General features: G+C 41.9%; 1 protein-coding gene across 1 annotated transcript in view; it reads left to right on the top strand.

Annotated features, from left to right (window-relative positions):
* EYS (eyes shut homolog) overlaps positions 1 to 25,510 on the top strand; it is a 266,420-nt gene that overhangs the window by 105,356 nt on the left and 135,554 nt on the right. Inside the window, exon 7 of the mRNA XM_033143208.1 lies at positions 16,496 to 16,716. Within this exon, the coding sequence (XP_032999099.1) occupies positions 16,496 to 16,716 (221 nt within the window). The remainder of the gene's footprint in view (positions 1 to 16,495; positions 16,717 to 25,510) is intronic.

Below are 25,510 nucleotides of genomic sequence, written 5' to 3'. Positions count from 1 at the left end.
CTTCCAGATGTTCTAGACTCCAACTTCCATCAGCCCCAACCAGCATGGCCAATGGTCAGGGATGATAGGAATTGCAGTCCACCACATCTGGAAGGCACTAGATTTCCTACCACTGGGTTAGGGTGTCAGTGCAAAACCTTTCCTGAGGATGGATGTTCTGCACATCAATTCACAAACTAGCTAGAAATCCTCTGAAGCAAGGACTCCCATACAAATCTCCCATGAAAGGTGTTTGCCTAAATGAAATAATTGCTCAAAGCTAGAAGGCTAGGATTTTTAATGGTTTCTGATTTGTATATCAGAGGACCATCCATGTTATTCTCTTGATCTAGAATGCCCTGAGACTTTTAAAGCTCTCCCTGACTTTCCTAGGATGGATACATCTGCCCATTTAAAATACAACTACACAACCAAAATGCAGGCAGCATAGTTGCATGATATTACACCGCGCTTATTTCTCAGTGGTCTGAATGAGCAGGAATCAGAAGGTTATTCCCACTGCATCATCATTGCAAACAGATTCCTTTTGCCACAACTCCCTTCAAAGCAGAAGTACAAGAGCAACACATACACTGGAGCCTTGTACAACCGCCACAGATCATTTGCTTTCAGATGCAGCAAATACAGTGAATCATAGGCCATGAATGGGTTGCACAGCTTGCCGATGATGATGGATTTGAGGAAGGTTGTACCTTAAAAGAAAATCCTTGCACTTGGTAAAGGAATTGTAAATGATGAGCTGATATAGAGGTCCTTATACATGTCATGTGAATTGCATCAGATGTGTGTTGTTGTTGTTTTTAAGGCATTTGGTTTAACTAGGGCTGCAGTTGAAAATCACTTACCTGGGAGTAAGTCCCATTGAATTAAATGAGATTATTTTTTTTAGTAGACAACTATACGATTGCACCGTTCATAATTCTGCTCTATAGCTACACATGTCCCATATTATTATCGGTTTAATTATAACTTAATTCATATGTTACTAGAGCAGCTTGGGGGCCACTTTCACATGGCTGGATCACACTCTAGAAATGTAGGAAGTTCTCTTACCCTGAATCAGACCCACTGGTCCCTCTATAGCTCAGTATTGTCTACCCTGACTGGCAGCGGCTCTTGGGCGGGGCGGGGGTTCAGATAAGTCATCTTTGCCAGCCCTGTCTGGAGATGCTGGGGGTTGAACCTGGGACCTGCTACATGCAAGGCAGATGCTCTACCCCTGAGCTATTGTCCTTCCCCACCCTGCTTGAATAACAGAGGTAAAGATCAAATGACACAGTTCTTTTGTTGTTGGCTGTGGTGGTCTTTCCCCCTTTTCTTCCTGATGTCTCGACAAATGAAACCGATTTGTAAAAAAAATGTTACATTGGAGGGGGGAAATAAGAGAGAGAGAGATTGCACTTTTGTAAATCAATAAAATCTTTAATGAAAATACATTTTTTAAAAAATAAATAAATGACACAGTTCTTTCTAATGGCAACAGTGCAAGCCCTGCACAGGGTTGATTCCAAGGGAAAAGGAAACATATAAAGTACCTGATCCACATAGATCCTTCTTTATGACTTCACTGGAACAGCTTGAGCTCCAGCTGTACAGCAGTGACTCCTGCAGCATTCCAGAGATTGGAAATCTGTGGTCCTTTTGATGTTGATGAACTACAACCCCCATCATTCTTGGCCACTGGCCATGTTGGCTGGGATGGATAGGAGTACAATAGTCTCTGGAGGGTCATAGGTTCCCCATCCATAGTATATGTGATGAAGATCAGAGCAGGTAGATTTGTGTGGCACGTTGCTTTCTAAGATGCCCATCGCATAGCCTGCAGAAACTTCCCTATTTCTCTCTGGCACAAGTGATTTTCCTGGTAACAGGAATATTTAATCAAATTGTAATTCGAATCAGGAGATGAAAGCCTGTAAGGCTTTCTATTTTGTTCTATAAAAATCGGTGTAAAGTGTGGTGCCTATTGAGTGACTTGAGTGGCTGTGCTATTCTGGTAGCTAACATGGCACATTTCTGAGTTTGGCTGGCTTAGGCATGGAGAGCCTCTTCATGCAACATACAGATAATGGCTTTCACATTGCCGCATTCAAATGTGCTTTGGAGGCCTTGATTTAGCTCATGGGTAAGCAAACTAAGGCCTGGGGGCTGGATCCGGCCTGATTGCCTTCTAAATCCGGCCCGTAGACAGTGCGGGAATCAGCGTGTTTTTACATGAGTAGAATGTGCGCTTTTATTTAAAATGCATCTCTGGGTTATTTGTGGGGCATAGGAATTTGTTCATTATTTTTTTCAAAATATAGTCTGGCCCCCCACAAGATCTGAGGGACAGTGGACCGGCCCCCTGCTGAAAAAGTTTGCTGACCCCTGATTTAGCTCCTGAAGTGTATAAAGCAGTCCTAGGTGAGATCATTTAGGGATATATTTAACAAAGTCAGCCTATGATAGGGGAGGGTGGTTGTTTGGTGGAACTGAGTAATGCATTATTCTAAAGACAGGGTGACCTTTAGGAGACCTTGATTGCAAAAAAAGTTAAGAAAACAGGTCTGCCCTCTCACACTTGCATAATGCAGCAAGCAAACAAGCACATTTTGTAATAACAATGGAATTGTATTCTGAAAAGATTGGAGGAGAACATTGCATATAAATATTTTGCCTTAATTTCTCAAACTTTAAATTGATTTTTAAATAGTTTATGTGCTTTCCCCTACTGTATCTGTAACCCACAGGACTCCACGTCAAATTATGCCTTAAGTATGACACAACTGCAATTTAGATACACAGTGTACCAGTGCCCCCTGCAGCTTGGATATGTTAATTATTTGTGAAAAGCAAATGCTCTTGTTTGAGTTCTTTTTTTTTTTTAATCTGCCTATCAAGAAACATGTGATGATGTAAATGCATTTGGATCCGCATGTCTAGCTATAAACCAAATGATTTGAAAGTATTGGACTTATGGTTGTTACCTCATTATTTAAAATGTGAAAGAGCAGGTATAAGGTGGACAGTGATTTTTCTTTTTTTCTATAAAAAAACCCAACAACAGACGTTTCTTATAGGCTGATTTATTGGGGCATGAGGTTTTTGCAGACAGTTAGCCACTTCATCTGCAGTGGACTAAGTCTATGTATGAAGAGAGACGGTAATTCAGTAACAGATCAACATGCCTCGCTTACAGAACATCCTTGGTGTCCCTAGAGATAATTAAAAGAGATAGCAGTGCAAGGAGCAAACAACTGCAGAGTAATGGTATATAAGGGGTGGGACATCTTTAGGCTTGCAGATCTGCTTTATCTTTTACTATAACCTGATATCTCCCTGGTGCAAAATAGTGGCTCAGGAGGGATGGCATAAATAAACTAAGAATTAAGGACAGGGTGCCTCTGAGCACACACTCAAACTAGGACAGAAATCACCTTCCAACCTCCTTTCCACACACACACACACACACCCCAAAAAACCCCAGCAACCTAATTTAGGATGCAGGGAGCCTTTTAGTTATTGATGTTGGCAGAGTGTGACCATAGAAAGCAGGGATGGAGAAATCTGTGACCTGCCAGGTGCTATTGGACTACAGCTCCCATCATCCCTAACCGTTGGCTCTTGGGAACCGGAGTCCAGCAACACCTGAAATCCCTGATAGAGAGAGAGAGTCGCCAATGCAGAAAATTCATTTTCCTCTCGCTAAATACATCAGCATGACCCACCTGGTACTAGAACATATGGTGCTTTTGCAGAAAAGGTTTCCTTTAACAATACAAAATGGTAACAAATCTTCACAATACAAGAAAAATGTATGAAACTTTAAATTGCATCTTCATTCCATCTCAGAGTAGTGAGAATTTTAAGCAATCTCAGAATGGGGACATGAACCTGGATGACTCAGAGACGTTTTTAAAAAGTATTTTGTGCCCATCCTTTTCAAGACTTCAGCAGTATGTGATGTCCCAAACAATCTGGCGCAGTGACTACACATTGTATTTCTATCCCTAATTTGTCCCAGAGGGAAGAAAAGCAATCTATAGTACCATTATGAAGAATTGCCAAAAGGATATAAGATCCTTGTAAGAATGGGATGCAAGATGATATCATATAATAACTGTCCATGTACCTTCAACTTCTAAAACTGCCTTGCTTTTATTAATAAGAGATGACAAGCAGTGACTCAGGCAAATACAGCTCAACTTGGGTGGTAGTATATGGAATGAGGAGAGAGGCCAGCTGACATTAAATGCAGCACCAATTGATCACTTGGCAGGTGGCCTGAAAAAAGGAACTACCTGAAGCGGGTGGTTAGAATTAAGCAATTTAAAATAATTGTCTCTGTAAATAGATCTGTTCAATTTCTGTGCATTATTAACACTGGAGTTATTTCATTATCATTTATTCTGCAGTTGCAAGTTGAATTTGCCTCTCTGAATCTGATTTTAAATATGGAAAATTGTTGAATCAGAAAGTTGTGTTGAGAGAAGGTGCTACTAACAATAAAACATGCATTTTTATTTGCAGGCGAGAAAGACCTGGGTGGAACAGTTCAAAGCTGTCCCAGATTTTGAAATTAAGTATTACCCAGCTAATTCAGGAAAGGCAAATATAGATTGCTGTCTACTCAGCTATGAATTGGCCAGTGGAATAATCAAATTGCAATTATTGCAGCAATCTGTAAAAGGGGTGAAAGAACTACAGCAGGGGTAGGCAACCTAAGGCCCACAGATGGTCTAGGAATCAGCATGTTTTTACATTAGTAGAATGTGTCCTTTTGTTTAAAATGCATCTCTGGATTATTTGTGGGGCCTGCCTGGTGTTTTTACATGAATAGAATGTGTGCTTTTATTTAAAATGCATCTCTGGATTATTTGTGGGGCCTGCCTGGTGTTTTTACATGAATAGAATGTGTGCTTTTATTTAAAAGGCATCTCTGGGTTATTTGTGGGGCATAGGAATTTGTTCATTTCCGCCCCCCGCCCCCCCCCAAAAAATAGTCCGGCCCACCACATGGTCTGAGGGATGGTGGACCGGCCCATGGCTGAAAAAGGTTGCTGAACTACAGTATATAACTTATCCATGTCTGTCACTCTAAATAGATCTATATTTAGTTAAAGAGATGGTGGAAATGGAAACACTGCCCTCTGATACGGAAATGTTTCCTGTGCATTTATAATTATTTATTTAAAACACATGGAGTGGAGTGTACCTCGAGTTACAAACGCCTCAGCTTACAAACGCTTCAGGTTACAAACTCCGCTAACCTGGAAGAGTTACCTCAAGTTGAGAAATTTGGCCCAGGATGAGAACAGAAATTGTGTGCCAGTGGCGCAGCGGTAGCAAGAAGCCCCATTAGCGAAAGCACACCTCTAGTTAAGAACAGTTTCAGGTTAAGAACGGACCTCCGGAACGAATTAAGTTCATAACTAGAGGTACCACTGTAATCCAAAGCGATTCAGGTCCTGCAGGATCTTTGGAGATGTTTTTAAAAAATGGTAATCTAAGTCATACAGTCAGTAGCCAAAATGGTGGGAGGGGGTGAAATGTAAATATATAAAGGAAATGCCAGGGTGGGGAGAGGGGGAATGGGGGATCTGGCATTCACTCACTGAGAGGACTTGTCTTCCAAACCATCACTGGAAACTTCCCCAACATTCTCCAGGCACAGTGCTTGTGGGGTGGGGTGTTGATTCTATAAAACCAAGTGGACAAGGTGATTTGAGAGGAAGGTGGGCAGCTTTCTGACTATCAAGACCCATTCCAGTCTGATCCCAGACCTGGTTTTGTCAGCAAAACAGACTTGGGCACCCTGACTGATGACCTTTATTGGGAGAGAGGCAGGGGTAGTACAACCCTGTTGGTTCTCCTTGACCTCTCAGCAGCTTTTTAAACTATGAACAATTGTGACTATCTGGGGTGACTCAAGGAAGTGGGTGTTGGCGTTACAGTATTACTGTGATTCCATTCCTACCTGCAAGAGTCAATACCAGAAAGTATTACTAGAAGACTGTTGCCCAGCCCCAGCTTTTGAGTTGTGGTGTCCCAGACAGGTCTATTCCAGGGTTACCCAATATTGGGTCCCCAGTTGTTTTTGGACTACAACTCCCATCATCCCTAGCTAGCAGGGCCGGTGGTCATGGATGATGAGAATTGTAGTCCAAGAACAGCTGGACACCAAAGTTTGGGAAACCCTGGTCTATTCTGTCTTCTATGCTGTATGAAACCATTGGGAGATGTCATCCAGAGTTTTGGAGCAGTGCCATCAGTATTCTGTTGACGCACTGCTCTGACTCTCCATTCTATTACAATCAGGAAAGGCTGTGAAGGTGTTGTACCAGTGTCTGGAAGCAGTGATGGGCTGGATGGGGGCTATAGGCAACTGCCTCCCCATTCAGTTAAAGCTGCCACATAATAAGTTTTTATATAGCTACTTTGTGGCTCCTGATTGTACCCCAAAATTCAATGTTGCCATTGGAGACAACATTCCAGTCAGCATGACTAGCCAGAACAATCTGAGCAAACACCCACACTTTCTCTAGATAGCACCAGGCAACCACAAAAAAATGAATTGTTCTGTTCCCTACTGATCACTGTATTTAGCAAACACATTAAAATGTCCTTTAGATATGTGGGCTGAAAAACAATGTATTGGCTCAGAATCTCCAGTTGGGAATAAGCCAATGGAATAGTAAAAAATTATAATTTGTCTATATAATCACACCACAATGCATCTGGAACCTTTGTTATTCAGCTTTCACCTTTTCTGAAGAGGCCCCTCTTCATCGTAACCCAGGGGTCAGCAAAAATTTTCAGCAGGTGGCCGGTCCACTGTCCCTCAGACCTTGTAGGGGGCTGGACTATATTTGGGGGGGGGGATGAATGAATTCCTGTGCCCCACAAATAACCCAGAGGTGCATTTTAAATAAAACGACACATTCTCCTCATGTAAAAACATGCTGATTCCCGGACCATCTGCAGGCCAGATTTAGAAGGTGATTGGGCAGCATCAATCCCCCAGGCCTTAGTTTGGGGGCCCCTGTCCTAACATTTGACATTTGAGATATATATTTTAAGGACCCACTCTAGTTGTGATTGAAATTTGTTTTAAACTATTTTAATGTTGCATTTTGCATTGTTATGCCTTACCCTCATGGTGTAGGGACCTCATCAATGAAAAAACTTTTCATTGCAGAGTTGTGTCCCACCTTGCCTTTCCAATTTTCTTCTCTTTTTCCAGTTAAAAATACCATTTCCCATTCAATAAAAACCCATCAAAGTCTTCCACAACCTTCATCACTGTTGCTTTCTTTGAAGGGAAGCGTCTGATTTCATTTTACTCTTCCAGTGGTTACGGTGTTGTATTTCTCTTTCCAGTTTGCCAAATCATTTTCAACACAAAAGGAAGGCCACCTGCTATTCATCAGGTGTGTTCAGGTGATGTCTGCCCCCAAGTCTCATCCTTTCTCACTCCCTATGGTGGTTTATTGTTGGCTGAGGTTCCCCCTTTCACTGGAAGAGTGGCATGTAACTGAGGAGAAGTATGAGTACTGTTTGGAGCAAACGGGTTGTTAAAAGCACTGCTCGAGTGAAAAAGTATTTGGAACAGCTCTTGCCCTGTTCCAGACAGGACAAAGAGAATTACAAATCGAGCTATACTTGCCCTATGGGGGCCACGCTTATATGGCTCATTAGCTGAATGAAGGATTCTGACAATTATTACTCTCTGCGGATAGGCAGAGTTATCAGGCACAAATGGCTGTAAAAGAAGGCTTTTCCTCACCATAAGCTTTAATTAAAATTGCACAGAAACTTCCACTATGGAACTGAAGTTACAAATGTGAAATGTCAGCCCAACCAGAAGTCAATGGGGCTTACTCCCCCGATAAGCATGCATAGGGACTGCAACCTAAGGCAGATTTTTTTTTTTTAAAAAAAATGCATATGCTTATAAAAATGCATAATGATGCTTATCCATTCATGATGACTGCTTCAAAACCCACATAAATGTGACTGCTCATCAGTTCCTGTATTAAATGCAAAACATAAACAGGCGGATCTGCCTGTTTGATTTTTCAGAACTGTATCAAGTTCTTTGAACTAGTAGATACTTATTACATTGACACAAGTAAAGTATGGTGAGTGGTATAGATGCAGTTTTTGTGGACACGACCAAGATTCCAGAAGTACTGTCTTGTTGCTGTTCTCACCTAATTAGAGCAGGCATGGGAATATCCAATTTTCACAACTCTGCTTCAGTTCTCCTTGCTGGCTTGACTCCAAGAAATCGTAAACTGTACAAAGACAAGTACAGAACCTCCAGGCTAAGCATAATTCCCCCCTGGGCAGAGGTGGCCTTGGAATGCCAGCTCCATTTTGTGGAATCTTACACACTATGCAGAAATAGATCAGAGGGGCAATGCATGATGTTTCCCCATCTAAAAACAAATTCACAGTATATAAACTAGCCTATCGAGGAGAAGACTCTCTCCCTGTTGGGAATTTGGAATTTTCCACACGCAGGGGAAGTTTGTCCATTTTTTAAATATCAAATATTATGAATGCAGTCATACACCTGTATGCTGAAGAGGTATAATCTAATAATTCTGCTAGCTCCCTTGACTACTACTCCCTTTTCCAACTAGTGTAACAGACGCAGGGGGGGTCACCTCACCCTTTTTTACTGGTTCGGGAGTCCTCTGTACCTAGAAGAACTCTCTCCTCCTGGTTAGAAAGAGACCCAGGTAGCCTGAATTCCCACAGGTTCTATCTCTCCTGGCTCAGTCACAGCCTTCCCTGAACACTCCTGTCTGTATACCTTCCCAGACCTTCAACACAATCTCCCTATCTAAGCTGTGAGGCTCTGTCCTCTTGCTATAGTCTCCTCAGTGTAGATGTTCAACTCAAATCTGAACCAGTTCTCCCTCCGTCCAATCCTATCCTACACCCTATCTCACTCCCAAACTCCCCATCTCAAAACAAGCCCTATCTCTTAACCTGAACCTTATCTCTCAACTCAGTTCCAGCCCTAGCTCTTAGCCTGAACCCTGTCTAACATCTCGAATCAAGCCCTATCCCTTAACCTGAACCTTAGCCCTATCTAACTCTCTCCCTCAGAAACTGCTCCTTTTATTCTCCCTCTCCCAAAGTGTTACTCCTCCCTGCTCTGTGACTAGCTGGCTTTGTAGCCAATCAGTGAGAGGCTCCAGCACTCTGCTGGAATTTCTGGGGGTCTGCATTGCCAGACTAAAGTCTGGCTTAGCAGTCAGTCACAACTATGTTGTTCTGTTTAACATTAAGAGTGGTTCTCAGTTTCCCTAGAATGGAGACACAGAGTATGGAGAAATCTGAGCTGTTTTTATCCTGTGCACTGTGGTCTAAACCATAGAGCCTAGGGCTTGCCGATCAGAAGGTCGGCGGTTTGAATCCCCGCTACGGGGTGAGCTCCCGTTGCTCGGTCCCAGCTCCTGCCAACCTAGCAGTTTGAAAGCACGTCAAAGTGCAAGTAGATAAATAGGTACTGCTCCAGCGGGAAGGTGAACGGCATTTCCGTGCGTTGCTCTGGTTTGCCAGAAACGGCTTAGTCATGCTGGCCACATGACCCAGAAGCTGCACCCTGGCTCCCTCGGCCAGTAAAGCGAGATGAGCGCTGCAACCCCAGTCATCCGCGACTGGACCTAACGGTCAGGGGTGCCTTTACCTTTACCTTTAACCATATCTACTGGTATGTACCTGAGGAAGAAAACTGTGTTTTATTCTGTGGAAGAATAAGTAATAAGTCACAGCAAGAAAAAACTAAAAGTGTGAGTTACCCCCTTAATAATAATGGTGAAGAGTCTCCGCATAGAGTTGTGACAGTTTACTTGTCAAGCATACAAGGGAACTGCCAGAAATCCTAAATTGGAGACCCAGCACACCATCTTCACTGTGCATCAATTTAATTTATTTAATCTCCATAGCTCAGGAAAGCGTGTGCGATTTGGACTTGAATAAGTATATTTTGAGAGATCTGTTTCAAGCATCTTTCTTAATTGTGTCTGTAAGAAGAGTGATGTAGTTGCCTGTTCAGAGGTCTCGAGAGTTACATCTGCCCTCAATTTTCTGCATGGAATACATGAGGGAGCACTTCGTTGTTAGGGACATGTAAACATGAAGGTATGAGGACACTATCAGCAGTGTTAGTAACATTGGTAGATTGGCTATGATTGATGAACTTGCTGTAATCTAGCTACCTGAACAAAAAAAAGGGGGGGGGTTAGTATGCATTAATTTTCCTCCCAATAGCTGTAGGACTAAGTGCCAGATTTTCTTACATAAATTTTATGCTGGTTACAGAAGCCAAATTTCCATCAGCTACAAACAGAGATTACAAGCATCTGTTCATGTGATTACAAACTTGATATAAAGTGACGTTTCTCATTCTGTAAGCAATTCCTAGAGAGGCACTGCAGAATGCCAAAACTCTGCTTTTCTCTCTGGTACAGCTGTTGTTAGGAAATGAGAAGATGTTATCACTGGTGTAAACAGTCATCAGCTATTTTAAATTCCCAAGGGCCTAATTTTTGGTTTTGGATCATTTGATGCTACCCACTGTGTCTTAAACTACACAAAATCCCATGTGTCTGAAATTACAGTGATCAAGCCAAAGAAAGGAATTGTAACCCCCTCTTTAAAAGACTAGTAGCATATATGTCTTTGATTCTTAAAGATCCAGCAGTCACTTGAGATGTGCTCTGTAATGAATCTGCTAAACTAGCCAGATATTTGCATAGCTACTACTGTATGAGCTGGCCAAACCTTTCAGATTTACACTTGCCTGCCCCACTTGAAAACCTTGTCTACTGTACAAAAGGCCCTTTCGATGTGGTTGTGCTTCATGTTTGAAATAGCATCCTTTGGCAAATCCAGGAGACAGCCTTCATTGATGTTTTATTAGGTGGGAAACACATAGTTCAGGGCTTTTCTGTATAAGGAAGACAGTGGCAGGGTGACTCCAATAGGTGGCAGTTCCTGAAAATTCATGTCCTATGGGTCACCTAAAATATGCACACCCAGAGCCGCAGTGGGTTGAGTGATGGATTGCTCCACTTGTCTCTTCACAATTCCATTAAGGAGCAGTGCAGCAAGGCTATTTTAGACCCTGAGCTTGGTGCCCCACCCTGGTTGTCATCTCTCTCTCTCTCTCTCTCTCTCTCTCTCTCTCTGTGTGTGTGTGTGTGTGTCCTGGATTTGCAAGATGTTAAGGGGGAGCAAAAGAGAAGGGGGTGGGTTTAGGGAACACAAAGAAAACTGGTGGTTTTATACAACAGCAGAGGTTTGAATAAATGGAATTAAAACAGAGGTGGAAAGTGGTGATTTTAAACAATGACAAAGGTTTAAATAGAGTGAGCAGGGGGTAACACTGGGCAGAGTGGCACTTTAAACAAGATCTGAGAATAGCAAGTAGAGCATTGGGCAAGTCTCTCCTGTGTTAGCTTTTTTTGGTGCTAGCTTTTCTTTCTTGTCTATCTCTGCTGTTTCTCCTTTCTAAAATTGTTTCATTTGTGTTTTTTGTGTGTTTTTAAAAAAGCAAGCCCCAGTGTCACTCCATCCCTGCTTTACTCAAACCTCTGCCATTGTTTAAAACCACAATTTTCATCTCAGTCTCCCTCCACCCACCCTCCTTACTCAGACTTCTGAAATTGTTTGAGAACAGTAAGAAGGGAGATATACTAAAAGGGGTGGGGGGTGAGGGAAATGGCTGTTTTAAATTACCAGTATCCCTCTTCCATTCCACTGAGAGATAAAGCCTATGTAGTCCTCAGATACTCCATAGTACTTTCCCACAAAATAGTTTATTCCTGGTATGATGTGTTGTCTTCCACATGAAGTTCCAGATTCAACATAGTAGTTTAGAAGAGCTATTTTATTAACAACCCATATATGTACAGCATCCATCAAGTGACCTTCACCTGCTCTAACTGAGCATGCTAGATGACAGGCTTACTCTTGAAATTCTATTTGCTTAAAGATACAGTGACATATCTGCATGGGGGTGTGTACAAAGGGGAATGCATAATAAGAGAGAGGACGGGGCATGGAAATGAGGGGCGGACTGTGGGCAAGGGAGAGTTGAAAAAAGGAGGAAGGAAGTGATAGGGGAAAGGGGGTGAAAGTGATAATTTTGTGTGTGTGTGTGTGTGTGCGTGCGTGCGTGCGTGCCAGAGACTTTAGGATAGTGGAAAAGGCATGTAAATAGGGGTGATCTGTGTGTGAGGGAGAGTTGTGAAACAAAACAAAAAAAGAGAGAGTGGAGGAAAAACTACCAGGTGAACTCCTGCAGTGTGAATCTAAAAAGGAAATTTGTTTTGCATTTAAATCGTTAAAGATCTGGGCACAATTTAATTACAATTCTTCCCTTTCTGCTACATTTTATGCCAGCAATAAGCTTGAGCTCCTAGGGTATGAGATCCTAAATACCAACCTTGTATGTACAACAGGCCACATTTCCCTTTTTGCCCATTCTTGTGCATATTCACTGGGCAGCAAGTTCTTTGTGTGAAGTAAGTGTGCACAGCATAATAGCCTTAATTCTTCATTGAGTTATTTAAAAATAAAAATTAACACAGCTGCACATTAGCCTAAACATTAACCTATAGCAGCCCTAAAGCTGGCTGAATAGCATCATTTCAGTATTGCAGAATAGAGGGGAATAATGGGAGGAGGAAGGAAAATCAGTGGTGTCCATTTTGTGCATTTTTGCTGTGCACTGATGAAGCTTCCAACACCTCAATTACTAAATGCCTTTTAAACGCTTCCTAGCTCTTTATTCAAATAAGCATTTTAGTTAAACTGTTTGGAGTCAGGAGTATTACTTATTCATAACAATTGGAATGAAAGCAGTTGCAGATATTAGCTCCGTTAATGATCTTGCACAGGAAAAAGAAAAGGGGCTAACCAAAAGGAGGTCTGGAAGAAACATTGTTACATTAACAATTGGGCACCTTTTAGAAGAAAGATTTTGAGAGCAACAGATCCCTAGCTGGCTATTTGGAAAAATCAACAAAACCAGACAGTAGCAGAATCCTGTTGTTGTCTTCTTCAAGGTAGTCTCCTTTAGACTCTCAGTAAGGGAATTGAGAAACTATACAAGTAAGATGGAGATGATTGTGGGAGGGGGGTCTATCTGGTTTGCAGTCTGTGAGGAACACTGAATCCAGCTTTGCTTCTGAATTTTCAGCTGGTGCCCATTGCCAGGAGTGCCTGAGTGGTGTAGGTGCATTTGAGCTGGCTCTCTTATTGTTTATTTTAATTGATATTCTTAATTATTTTACGATGTCTCAGAGCTGTGGCCCTCCAGGTGTTGTTGGACTACAACTTCCATCGTTCTTGACCGTTTGGGATTGATGGAAGTTGGAGTCCAACAACATCTGGAGGCTCACAGCTTCCTCGTTCCTCTCTTAGGATGTAAGCCACTTCAAATTTGTCAGCATGGCAGAGCACAAGTTTCTAAAATAAATATGGCAATTTTGCGCACACTTGCTTGCAAGTAATTTCTGTTGTGTTCAGCAGAATGTGCTTCCAAGAAAACATGAATAGCAATGATCTATGGCAAATAATTCCAGTTCTGCGCCCATCTAAGCACCCATGTTGGCTGGTTCCAGAGACAATTAATCCTCAATTAAAATGATTACAATGGGATTAAAAGGCATCTTTGTATTTAGGTGATATGGCCAGATTTGCATACCCAACTGGTACATCACTTCCCCCCATTTCCTATCTTGACTGATTTCTTTTATAAAAAGAAAATGTTTAATTGGCTAGATGTTTATAAATTAGATGAACAAGTTGTGCTCACAGTGAATACTGTTTTTAACACTGATACATTTAGTGTTTAGGAAAGTTTTGCTGTGCTTAATGTGTTTCATTTGTTGGGCAACCCAGTCAGATGGGCGGCATATAAATAATAAATATTATTATAGTATTGCTCAGATGTGAACCAGACATATTTTCATATCAATATAATTTAGGTGTTATTAATGTCTATATAACATCTATTTATTATTTATTTTACTAGATTTATATGCCTCCCTTCATCAAAAGATCTCAGGGTGGTTCACAAGATAACTTCTATCCAGATACGCTTCTTAAAATAGCAGTTGTTTTTATTTGATGTAGTTTTATTAGATCTTGCTAAAATTATTTGGTTTTGATGATGTATAAGCAAATTACTGCAGAACTTACAATGTCTCTTTACATAAAAAGGTAAAGGTAAAGGACCCCTGACCGTTAGGTCCAGTCGTGGACGACTCTGGGGTTGCAGCGCTCATCTCGCTTTACAGGCCGAGGGAGCCAGCATTTGTCCGCAGACAGCTTCTGGGTCATGTGGCCAGCATGACTAAGCCGCTTCTGGAGAACCAGAGCAGCGCACGGAAACGCTGTTTACCTTCCCACCGGAGTGGTACCTATTTATCTACTTGCACTTTTTGGCGTGCTTTTGAACTGCTAGGTTGGCAGGAGCAGGGAGCAAGCAACTGGAGCTCACCCTGTTGCGGGGATTCGAACCGCCGACCTTCTGATCGGCAAGCCCAAGGCTCATTGGTTTAGACCACAGCACCTCCCGCATCCCTTGACATTTGTTGTTGTTCAGTCGTGTCCGACTCTTCGTGACCCCATAGACCAGAGCACGCCAGGCACCCCTATCCTCCACTGCCTCCTGCAATTTGGCCAAACTCATACCAGTTGCTTCGACATACAATACATTGAATTCTTTCATGTATTTGGATATTTTGCTGAATATAGCATTGTTTTAAGTTTAGAAAAAAAATAGTATAAATATCCCTTCCTTTCAGTATTTGTCCCTTTTTCCTTTGGAGGCCCATATCACCTTTTTACTACTATTCTAGATATTGTTGCTATTATTATTTGAATTTATATAATGCCCTAACGGTATATCCTAAATTTTCTGTACACTTATATGGAGGAGGGCTAGCATCCCCCTTTAACATGGCATCTGTTGCAAAGAAAACTTGGGTGATAAACTCAACTTTCAGACCCAGTGTAGAAATCAGACTTAGTTCTCTCTTTGAACAGAGCAATTTGTCACAGAGCTGGCTATGCAGAGGGCATTATTTTAGTGTCTGTAATAGAGGCTCAGTATTTTGTGAACTGACCACTGATTCTTTAGCAAACAAAGCATTCCTCACATCACCAAATGGATGCAATACCCCCTATCTATAATGCAAATAATACTTTTTTCCACTGGGTAGTTTTATTAAAGGCCTGAATCTCCTGAAGACATCTGGCTTTATGTTAAGTGTTCCATGTGTTTTGCTTCGATAAGGGCATCTCAGTGTTTTTGTATTTCTTGCTAGCTATCCTGCATGACATTTGTTCTGTCCTCATAATCAGCCACAGATTATTTTGCATGCTGAGAGTCTGGCAGTTACACTGGAGCAGATTTACAACTTCTGCTTTCAAATATGATTGGAATACTGGGGCTGCTATTCAAGAACCACCAGTGCCATTTCCAGGGATTCTGAGAGAAAGCTTAAAAAAAAAAATCTGTCCAACATCCAGTGGCGCAGCTAGGACTGGAACTTGGGGCTGAAGTCCAGGCCCCACGGCTCAGAATTTTGAATCCATAGTGCTGTCAGAGCAATGCAATATATGTAGTAATCTTCCTAAGAGGATGGGGCTTGTGTGTATTTGTGGGTGTGGGTGCTTTATGCTAGCCTGCTTGAAAGGAAGTGTGGAGATCTTCTTTGTGGTGGAGACTGAGTTACTGCAGTGTGTTCATAAGAAGAGCCCAGCTGGATCAGACCAAATATACACCCAGTCCAGAATCCTGTTTTTCACAGTTTTGTGTGGCTGCCCTGTGCCCTCTGAGCTAGTCTGCTGTCCTCAGGTGCAATGGGAGGCACTGTCCCATTTTTAGTGCTGAAGTAAGATCTGACCAGGGACGCGGGTGGCGCTGTGGGTTAAACCACAGAGCCTAGAGCTTGCCGATCAGAAGGTTGGTGGTACAAATCCCCACGACGGGGTGAGCTCCCGTTGCTTGGTCCCTGCTCCTGCCAACCTAGCAGTTCAAAAGCACGCAGTGCAAGTAGATAAATAGGTACAGCTCCGGCGCTGCTCTGGTTTGCCAGAAGCGGCTTAGTCATGCTGGCCACATGACCTGGAAGCTGTAAACCAGCTCCCTCGGCCAATAAAGCAAGATGAGTGCCACAACCCCAGAGTCATCTGCAACTGGACCTAACGATCAGGGGTCCCTTTACCTTTACCTAAGATCTGACCAGCTTTTATATGTGGAATATGTATACTATATTGTAATTCACCTCAGGCAGGAAGGTGTCTTGAGCCTACCTTTCACCATGGCCAGCTAGGTTCCTGTGCTAAGCTCTTCAACCTGGTATGGCAGCAGTAGTCACCCTCCTGACAGCTGGCACCCAGCGGACCACTGCCTCTGAAGCTGGGGGGGGGGCTTGTTCAACAAGTCACAAATGTTTCAAATAAAATTAATATTGTCTCACAGATTTCCTCTATCTGAAGAAACACCGATGGATGTCTCTGGCACTGTTTCTGAAGCACTCAAGTCAGCTTTGCCCTCACCTGCTCGCCCAGTCTCGTTGTCAGTCTGCCAAGAGAATTTGTGTCATAATGGAGGAACATGCCATCCTATCAATCTTCCTGATGGCATCAACTCATTTCAGTGTGACTGCCCTCTGCATTTTACTGGACGCTTCTGTGAAAAAGGTAATTGTGCTTCACACTTTTCAGCTGAGAGAGGGATATTTTCCTGGCTCTGTTACCATTCCTCCCTAGAATGTGTGGAGTAAGTTCACTGGCATTTGAAGCAATATGGTTGTGTAGAATCACCGCCTAACTTGGATCAGGGATGCACCAGCTTCTGCCGTTGAATTGTTCGTGCTGGTTTCATCCTTGTATAACTGTGACTATAGATGCCTAACCTGTATTATTGGTGTTTCTCATTGTACTAAAATTAAATCTTAAGTAGGGTTATGTCCAGAAATATATTCCAGTCACACAAACTCTTGTCTCCCTTCAAAGGCGGAAAGGATTATTTATTTATATCCTCCTTAAAGGCCCAAATAGGGTTTATGTATTTACACATACAAAATCAATTATAAAATCCATCCATGATTAAAATACTCAATAAACAATTCCATCAAAGCATTAAAAACATCCATAATTTAAAAGTGCAGTAAAGCAAGTCATTTAAAAAGCGTAACAACTAGAAAGCAAAATGATTAGACCAAAAGTTCTAAGTTCAGGGGAATCCTTTCCTAAACAGGTATGTCTTCTACCAGTAGAAGTCATGGAATGCCAATACTGATGGGGCCTCTCATATTTCAGCTGGGAGGACATTGCACACGTGTGCTATTACAAGCCAAAAATAATAGGCTATAATCAGGTTTTGAAGTGTGGACAAATGCAGGGCATCTGTTAAAAAAAAACCTTCTGGCATGCAAGTGGCTACAGCAGTGTTTTTCAACCTTTTTTGGGCAAAGGCACACTTGTTTCATGAAAAAAATCACGAGGCACACCACCATTAGAAAATGTTAAAAAAATTAACTCTGTGCCTATATTGACTATATATAAAGTAATTCTCTTGAATTTTTCAATTTTTCCCACGGCACACCAGGCAACATCTCGCGGCACACTAGTGTGCCGCAGAACAGTGGTTGAAAAACACTGGGCTACAGATCTGCTTCAACCTTGAAACTGTGCCAATGGACAGAACACAAGCTAGAGGATCCTAAATATCATTGATTTGAACAGGGCATAGGTGCATTATTATTTTTTTAATCAGTGGATATACTCATTGTTCTCATGTGCAGAGTAAGCAAGTTCTGCTGACACTTAGCTACTGCAGGTGCTTCACATACAGGTGATATTTCTTGCACAGGTGCTGTACATGCACTTAGGTGAAAACTGCTTTTGTAAAAGGTAAAGGACCCCTGGATGGTTAAGTCCAGTCAAAGGAAACTATGAGGTGCAGTGCTGATCTTGCTTCTCAGGCTGAGGGTGCCGGCGTTTGTCCACAGACAGCTTTTCAGGTCATGTGGCCCACATGACTAAACTGCTTCTGGCAGAACGGGACACTGTGACAAGTGCCAGAGTACACAGAAATGCCATTTACTTTCCTGCTGCAGCAGTACCTATTTATCTACTTGCACTGGTGTGCTTTCAAACTGCTAGGTTGGTAGAAGCTGCGACAGAGCAACGGGAGCTCACTCGTCGTGGGGATTTGAACCACCAACCTTCTGATCGACAAGCCCAAGAGGCTCAGTGGTTTAGACCACAGCCTCAGATGAGGAAAGTGCTTGTTCCACAAGTTTGGAAGCCCATGCTGCCCTGCATCATATGACTGTGCACTGGGTAAATAAAATCCTTGTGCAGTTTTCACATGTGACGCTGTTCATCTTGTACCTCTCTGCAGTCATGTACACTACCTAGGTGGGGGCAGGGGGGATGTTTAATGTAAAGCAACTCTTACTAAGATCCAGGGGAGTAGTTTGAGGGGCTTTACCTGATCTTGGTAGCTTTTCCCAGCTCAGGGTAAGCCGTCTGTCTGATCTCTATTGATGGAATGCCAGGGGACAGAGCTCTTCTCAGTCCCCCTTCAAAAAGCATCGACAGAGGGGGAGCGGGCTGGAGATAGTAGAGACATTCTGCTTTACTTGTTTTCATTGCACAGTTGATAAAAATGCCACAAATCTCTCTCATTTATTATTGCAGCAGCAGCAGCACACCAGTCTAACATAGCTATGCTAACATACCTAACATATTGAGACACACAAGTTGCTGGTGGTGGGTGTTGTAGCTCTGGGAATGTGCTGCAACTCTGGAAATCCAACCTCTGCACTGCACCTCGGCAGTCAACTGCAGCAATGGGGATATCAAAGGGAACATTCTGCTGGCCCCTCCTGAATAACAGATCACTCCAAGATAATATGGATTCGAATGATCCAGCCAGAATATTTGGCTTCTTGCTGGTTTCTGTGGGAAGGCATCGGGGGAGAGGAAACCTTCACTGTAGAGTCAGAATGGAAGGACATTGTGTTGAAAATCCTCCGTTCCTTGCACCTATTCTAGACAGGCCAGAAGTAGAGGGGAAATGGATGAGCAAATGCAGAATGACTATGAATACATGTGAGTTAAGAACCCCGCCCCCGTCATCAGCACCATAAGCACATTTCTCATTTATGTGGCAGAATAAGTTTGATCCGCTTGGCCCTTGTTTATCTCAAGCAGAGGAAACAAATGTGTCATCCCCTTTATCATTGTGGTATCAAAAGTGACATTGGATGCAGTTATATATGCTTAGACGGACAACGGCTAGCATCACAAAATATTGGGGGGGGGGACTTAATAATATAATAAAGAAATACTAATCCATGATGAATACTGCCTGAGGTGGGTGTGGGGAGGTGTTAAGGTAGGTTAAAATTGCTCTTCTGCTGGTAGAGGGGAGGTCTACTGGCAGGGATACACCCATGAAAAACTCCATGGTCATGGCACTACTGCCAGCAGTGTTTCTGCAGAACTGCAGAGTTACTGCCAGAATAGCATCCCTTGCATCCAAAGCTCCCTCATCCCCCTGACCAACCAGTGGATTGGGCTTGACAGTCTGTGCCACCCTGGAGCTGGGGAATGCATTTTTCCTCCTATTGAAGTCAGTGGGAGGGGAAATGGTAAATAGCAATAATTGCCAGGGAGATTTGAAAAAAGAGAGAGAGAGTTGATCATCTCTCAACTCCTGTTCTGGCTGGATCAAGCTGGCAGGGCTTTGGGTGCAGGGTTGGCTCTGTCGCAGATCTCTGCACATGCAGAACAATCCTAAGGGTCAGGAAAGCAAGAGGAACATTCCTTTTTTAAAAAATACCAAAACTATTCAAAGGTGCACACATGCCATTCTCTTCTTGATCCAGCTTTTGACTTCAGCAGTTTGCATTCTATTTTTCAATTATATTTAATTACGCTGCCCATCTAAGATCCCTGTTCACTTTTAGTTACTATCAGGAATAATTTAATTTTGGAGTTAAAGTAAATTAAATATTGGGGAGATTATGGGTGTGGGTGTGGGTGGGTGTAAGTTTTTTTTTTAAGTCAATATCCATTGCTTCTCTGTCTTGTCATTCAACTGTCTTTTATTCATTTACTTCCCAGAACCTTCATTTCTCTGATATGTTTGGTTCTTTGGCTGTTAGCATCTAAGGCACATTCTTTTGTTGACGCTGGATAATTTCCATTAGCTTTATTGGGAATTACTAGTGTGTAGCAAAATGAAAGAGTGCCCATATTATAATTAAAGCTCTAATATCCTTCTAATAGACTTTCTATTGTATGAAATAAGTACAGGGAAGCCAGAGCCAAAAATGCACTTGCCAGATTGTCAATATATCTGAAAGGAATGGAAACCCTGCTCACAACACTGACTGAAAGTGGGTCATTATACTGTATGTGAATCCAATAAATGACTAGGCTGAACACTATGAGTCTTAGTTAATGATGCCTCAGATGTCAGTATCTATTGGGTTTTTTTAAGCCCCTTTTCCCATGCTTGTTGTAAACTACACAGCATTTGTGTGGTTTAAATTGCACCTGGTACCAACACAGTCTGCAGGAATTCATCTTACACATTTCTGTGAAATGTACTGAAGTTGGGGAAACTTTATGCAGAAAGTGTGCAACTGGGAACATATTGCAAAGAGAGGGGAAAGTGTACTTCATTGCTCACTCAGCAACTATTTTTTTCTTCAAGGTCATTGTCAGATACCTCCTTCTTTAGATCCTCAGAACCCAATATGTCCTCTTAGCCTCAGAGGCTTCTTAGAGTGGGATCCTTACTGCTGGGTCACTAATTGCAGCCAGTCCAGTTTTCTTCCTGCCTTTGCTGTCTTGTCATTTTCCCACTTCCAGCATCTGTTCCCCTCTACTCATAAATTTCCTGGGGCCTCTCTCTCAACCTTCCCCCATCATACCTTTTGCAAAGCTTCTCTGGGTATCTGATTAATGTTCCACAACTGCTGGCATGGAGCTGCCCCTCAACCAGCTCACCTGCATTTTCATGTGAATGAGCTGAGAAGAGGAATGTCATGGGAAGCATCTCCTTTGTCCTCTGGTTGGTGAGGAAGCAATTTGTGGGTGCTGGACCAACATAACAGCTCCCACTCTCCAAAATACCCTGTCCTGCTGCCATGATACCAACAAGGTGGGGACCAAGCAGCATTCTTGGGGGGAACAGGACAATTCTCCCCGCCCCACATGCAGTGATAGGGATGGATGCAACTGTTGCATTTCTGCCTCACATATTCAAAGCAGAAGTCAAAAACTTTGTCCGGGGCGGGGGGAGAGAATTCTTGCAATTTCTTGTGTGGAACAGCTGGTCACTGAAATCCGTCAACCACCAACCAACTTCCAATCAGGGCTTTTTTTCAGCCAGAAGTCAGTTCCAGCACCTCTCAGGTGGGCACCATTGCCATTCTAAAAGAACGAGGGATGTGTTCATAGTGAGTTCTGGCACCTCATTTCTAGAAAAATAGCACTGCTTCCAATATTATGTAGAAGCTTCTCTTTTATGTACTTGAGCGGATGCTGGAAAGAAAACAAAGTGCAGGTTCCTCACAGTTGCCAAGTCAAATTTTTTACCTTTTAAAAGCGGTGCTATTTTTTTCTAGAAAAAAAAGAAGTGCCGGAACTCACCACGGACACCTCCTTTGTTCTCTTATAATGGCAATGGTGTCCACTTGAGAGATGCCAGAACTGACTTCTGGTGAGACCCGGCTGAAAGAAAGCGCTGCTTAAGGCTCTTCAAAAGTGATGTCCAAAAGTTTCACAATGGCTAAACAACACAAGGGCACCTCTTTTGATCAACCTTCATTTTGAAAGTAAAGCTTTATTGCTTTTGAGAATGTGGGAAAGATGCAATTGATTTTATTCCATTTTCCCCTCTCCTTTAAAGCACAACACAGTATCTCTGGTTCTTACCTTTCATCCAGTGCCATCACTAAAAATAAATAAATAAATGCTTGGGACATTTTTTTAAAAAAAAAACTGACTTTGTGCTTTTATAGCAGAGGCTGAATAAAGCATTTCTGTTAATAATCTCCTCATCAGTGTTAAATGATTTGGAATTAAGTACTACCCTTGGCTTTTTGTTTATTGTCTTTCATGCTGCAACAGATTTCCAATCCCTAAAGAAAAAAAGAGCTTTGGTCTAAACTGTAATACAGATATATATTTGCATGTGCAAAACATCCCCCCCACACACAAACACACTCCGATCTGTTGCTTTTTTTTCTTTAAGCCACGGGGAATAGCAGATGGTATGGGTAGGACTGAGCAGAAGGTGTGTATATTTATTGCAAATGATAAAGAAAGGTCCAGAAACATCAAGCCATCTATATAATACCTTTGCATTTGCATACCAAAGAGAGAAAGTGCTTCCAAACCTTCGCCCTCATGCTTGTTGTAACCATGGTATTTAAAAGGCCATCTTAAGCTTTCAGTTGGCTCTGAGCAAAGCCTGTGGCTCCGTTAGTGGAAATTGCAGGCACCTGTGGTCACTTTCTTTTGCTACAGAAAAGCCCACATTTGGCCCTGCTTAGTGAATTAGTGAGACTGGCTGCAGGAAGCTTTTTTGAAACAATTTCACCCTTGAAATATATGTCAAGGTCTACAAGTAAATTTATTGCTGTTGTAGGCAGCAGCTGCCCCACCTTGAATAGAAATCTCCAACCAGGTAATATGTGAGGGATATTCATAATCTATGCAGTGACATGGTGTGTCTTTATCTGGGGTTGTATCATTTCAGAATGCATGTTTGTGTGTGTTTTATTTGAATTCTGTTCCAGAGGTTTTGTGTGTGTGTGTGTGTGTGTGTGTGTGTGTGTGTGTCTACATACAGATTTCATTTAGCCTAGCTTTCTATCTGATATGCTGGTTTTCTATGTATAGGATTTTATTATTATTAGTAGTAGTAGTAGTAAAGATTTTCTTGATTCACAAAAGTATGTGCAATGTCTCTCTCTCGTATTTTTTCCAAGTAACATTTTTACAAATCAGTTTCATTTGTTGAGACATTAGGAAGGAAAAGGGGGGAAGAGGTGGGCGGGGGGGAAGATGGTTGGGGTGGGGTGGGGTGACTATGTTTCTATTTTACTTAATGTATGTAGGGTTTGGTGTCAGTGCTGTTTGTGCAGGTTCTCTGTTGTTTGCTTGTGTTCCTTTGGTGGTGAGAGGTTGGGGTTGGCCTAGGGTATGATTGTTCATTTGTGGTTGTCTGTGGTGGTTCAAACATATGAAACACCCCCGCCTCCATAGTCTAAGATGTTATAGCCCAGTCCAAATGTTAAGGTACCCATTACATCTGTAGAGCAGCGAGGGTGGTTTAGAAGCATATTTTCTCCTGAAATACAACCAAATACACATTTTCTCTCATGGAGTGAGTCTTTAACTAAGATACATAGTCTGCACCCAATTCTGGCTAATGTAAATATGGGGACTAAGCCTAAAATTGGCTACTTGTGCAGCATTCTATGTAGCTATCTTCATGCCCTTGACCCCTCTAGTCATTCAGTTTTAATATGTCTGGGGTAGACCCTTCCAGGCCACAGATTCATACCTTGCTAATATGGCACAGTCACACAAGACAACTTGGTTTTAACCAAAGCATCTGCCAAGTGAAGCGTCGTACAGGTGAGCAGTTTTGAGTCCCCAGTCACAGACTGAGCTTTGTTGAGTTGAATATGGAATTGGCTTTTCCGCTCTGTAACTTTCCTACATTTATGGCCCCCGTACTTTGTCTCATTTCTCCAGTGAAGGAAGCATAAGGGCATGCAGACTTACTTTTTGTATGATGTATGTATGCAGATGGTTGTCTGCTACTCTAAAGTTCAGCATGACAGATTTAGATTATCGGTGTTTGTTGCTGCACGGGAAAGCATACGTCTGTGATTATTAATTGTGAGATTAACATTTTTAAACTGGCTCAAAGTTGTAATGATGTTATACATTTTTCCTCTAATAAATAGTGCAGTGAAGCAGTATCTAAATATTGTGCAGTACAACTCAGATGAAGCTTTTGTTTTAATATGCTACGTTATCTGTGTACGTTTTTACCTGGCTAAAGTTCAGTGGCTTGCTCCAAATCCTGAATGAAGTGAGCAGTATTTTTAAGTATATGTAGATTGTTCAGGTTTAAACTGTGCAAATATGTATGAGTTTAAACATTCTAAAACGTTCATACAAATATGTATGAGCTTGAATATTCTAAAATGGTTGAAGGTAATTAGGGTTTATTATCTTGTAAGTAACTTCAGGATTGCAGCCATAATAGACTCATTACTATTATGGGTTGAGTTCTATGCACACTTCCTTGGGAATAATTCCTACTGAAATCATTGAGACTTCTTTCTGATAGACATAATTAGGTGTTAGATAGGGCTGCAAAAGTTGTCTGGTGGTGTAAGGTATATAGCTATTTTTGTTTTTTGTTTATTTGAATCTTTTCCTAGCATCTTGCATGTTGCCATCATTATTTGCATTTTCTTTGGGGTACTTTCTGAAGTATTGAAAAATGGTGCCAGGCCTGATCCAGTGATCAGACATTATATATATATATATATATATATATATATATATATAATGCCATATAACAATTTATATTCTTGCATATTTCTGTCACTCTAAGACAGGGATAGAGCATATGTGGTCCTCCAGATGTTACTGGGTTCCCATCTCCCTTCAGCTCCAGTCAGTATGGTCAAAGGCCAGGAATGATGCAACCTGAAGTCCAACCACATCTGGAAGGACATAGGTTCCCTATCCCTGCTTTTAAAAAAAGAAAAGAAAGAAACTCGCAGAGATTGGAAGTGAGGACTAGAAAGAGGAAAAAATAGAGAATTGTGTATAGAGCCCTATACAATGCATTCAGTAAGGATATCTTATTTGAAGCAACTGTAAGCCTTTGAGCTGTTCTTTCCAAGCTACAATAGGTGAAATGTAATACTAACAAAGCAACGGAAATGAAAGGCAAGCAAAAAAGATAGTGATGATCAAGACTGCTGTAGAACAGTACAAATCAGATATATAAACTGTCAGTATGGATGTAAGTAGAAGTCATTTTCTGTTCCACCCTGTATTCATTGCATGCAGCACTGTTTCAGTTCCACTGCAATTCATCCTTTTCCAAAAAGCTACATTATTCATCTGGCTGTCCACTGTGGTGAAATTATGTAACTTACATAAATGGTGTTGTCACTGTGTTATTCCACCCCATTCATTCATTGCAAAGGAAACAAAATGCAAATGAAGGAGGACATAATTACTGTATATTCTGGCATATAAAACTACCTTTTAATCCAGGAAAATCTTCTCAAAAGTCAGGTGTCGTCTTATATGCCAGGTGGAGAATCTGCGGTCGAGTATATCTCAAACTCTATATTTTAACTGGAAAATTTGGGGGTCGTCTTATATGCCCAGTCGTCTTATACACTGGAAAATATGGTACATATTGTTTGTG

Source organism: Lacerta agilis, chromosome 3, assembly GCF_009819535.1.
Source record: "Lacerta agilis isolate rLacAgi1 chromosome 3, rLacAgi1.pri, whole genome shotgun sequence".
Taxonomy (NCBI): Eukaryota; Metazoa; Chordata; class Lepidosauria; order Squamata; family Lacertidae; genus Lacerta; species Lacerta agilis.
Note: the sequence above shows the minus strand (reverse complement) of the source record. Positions and strands in the feature narration are given on the sequence as shown.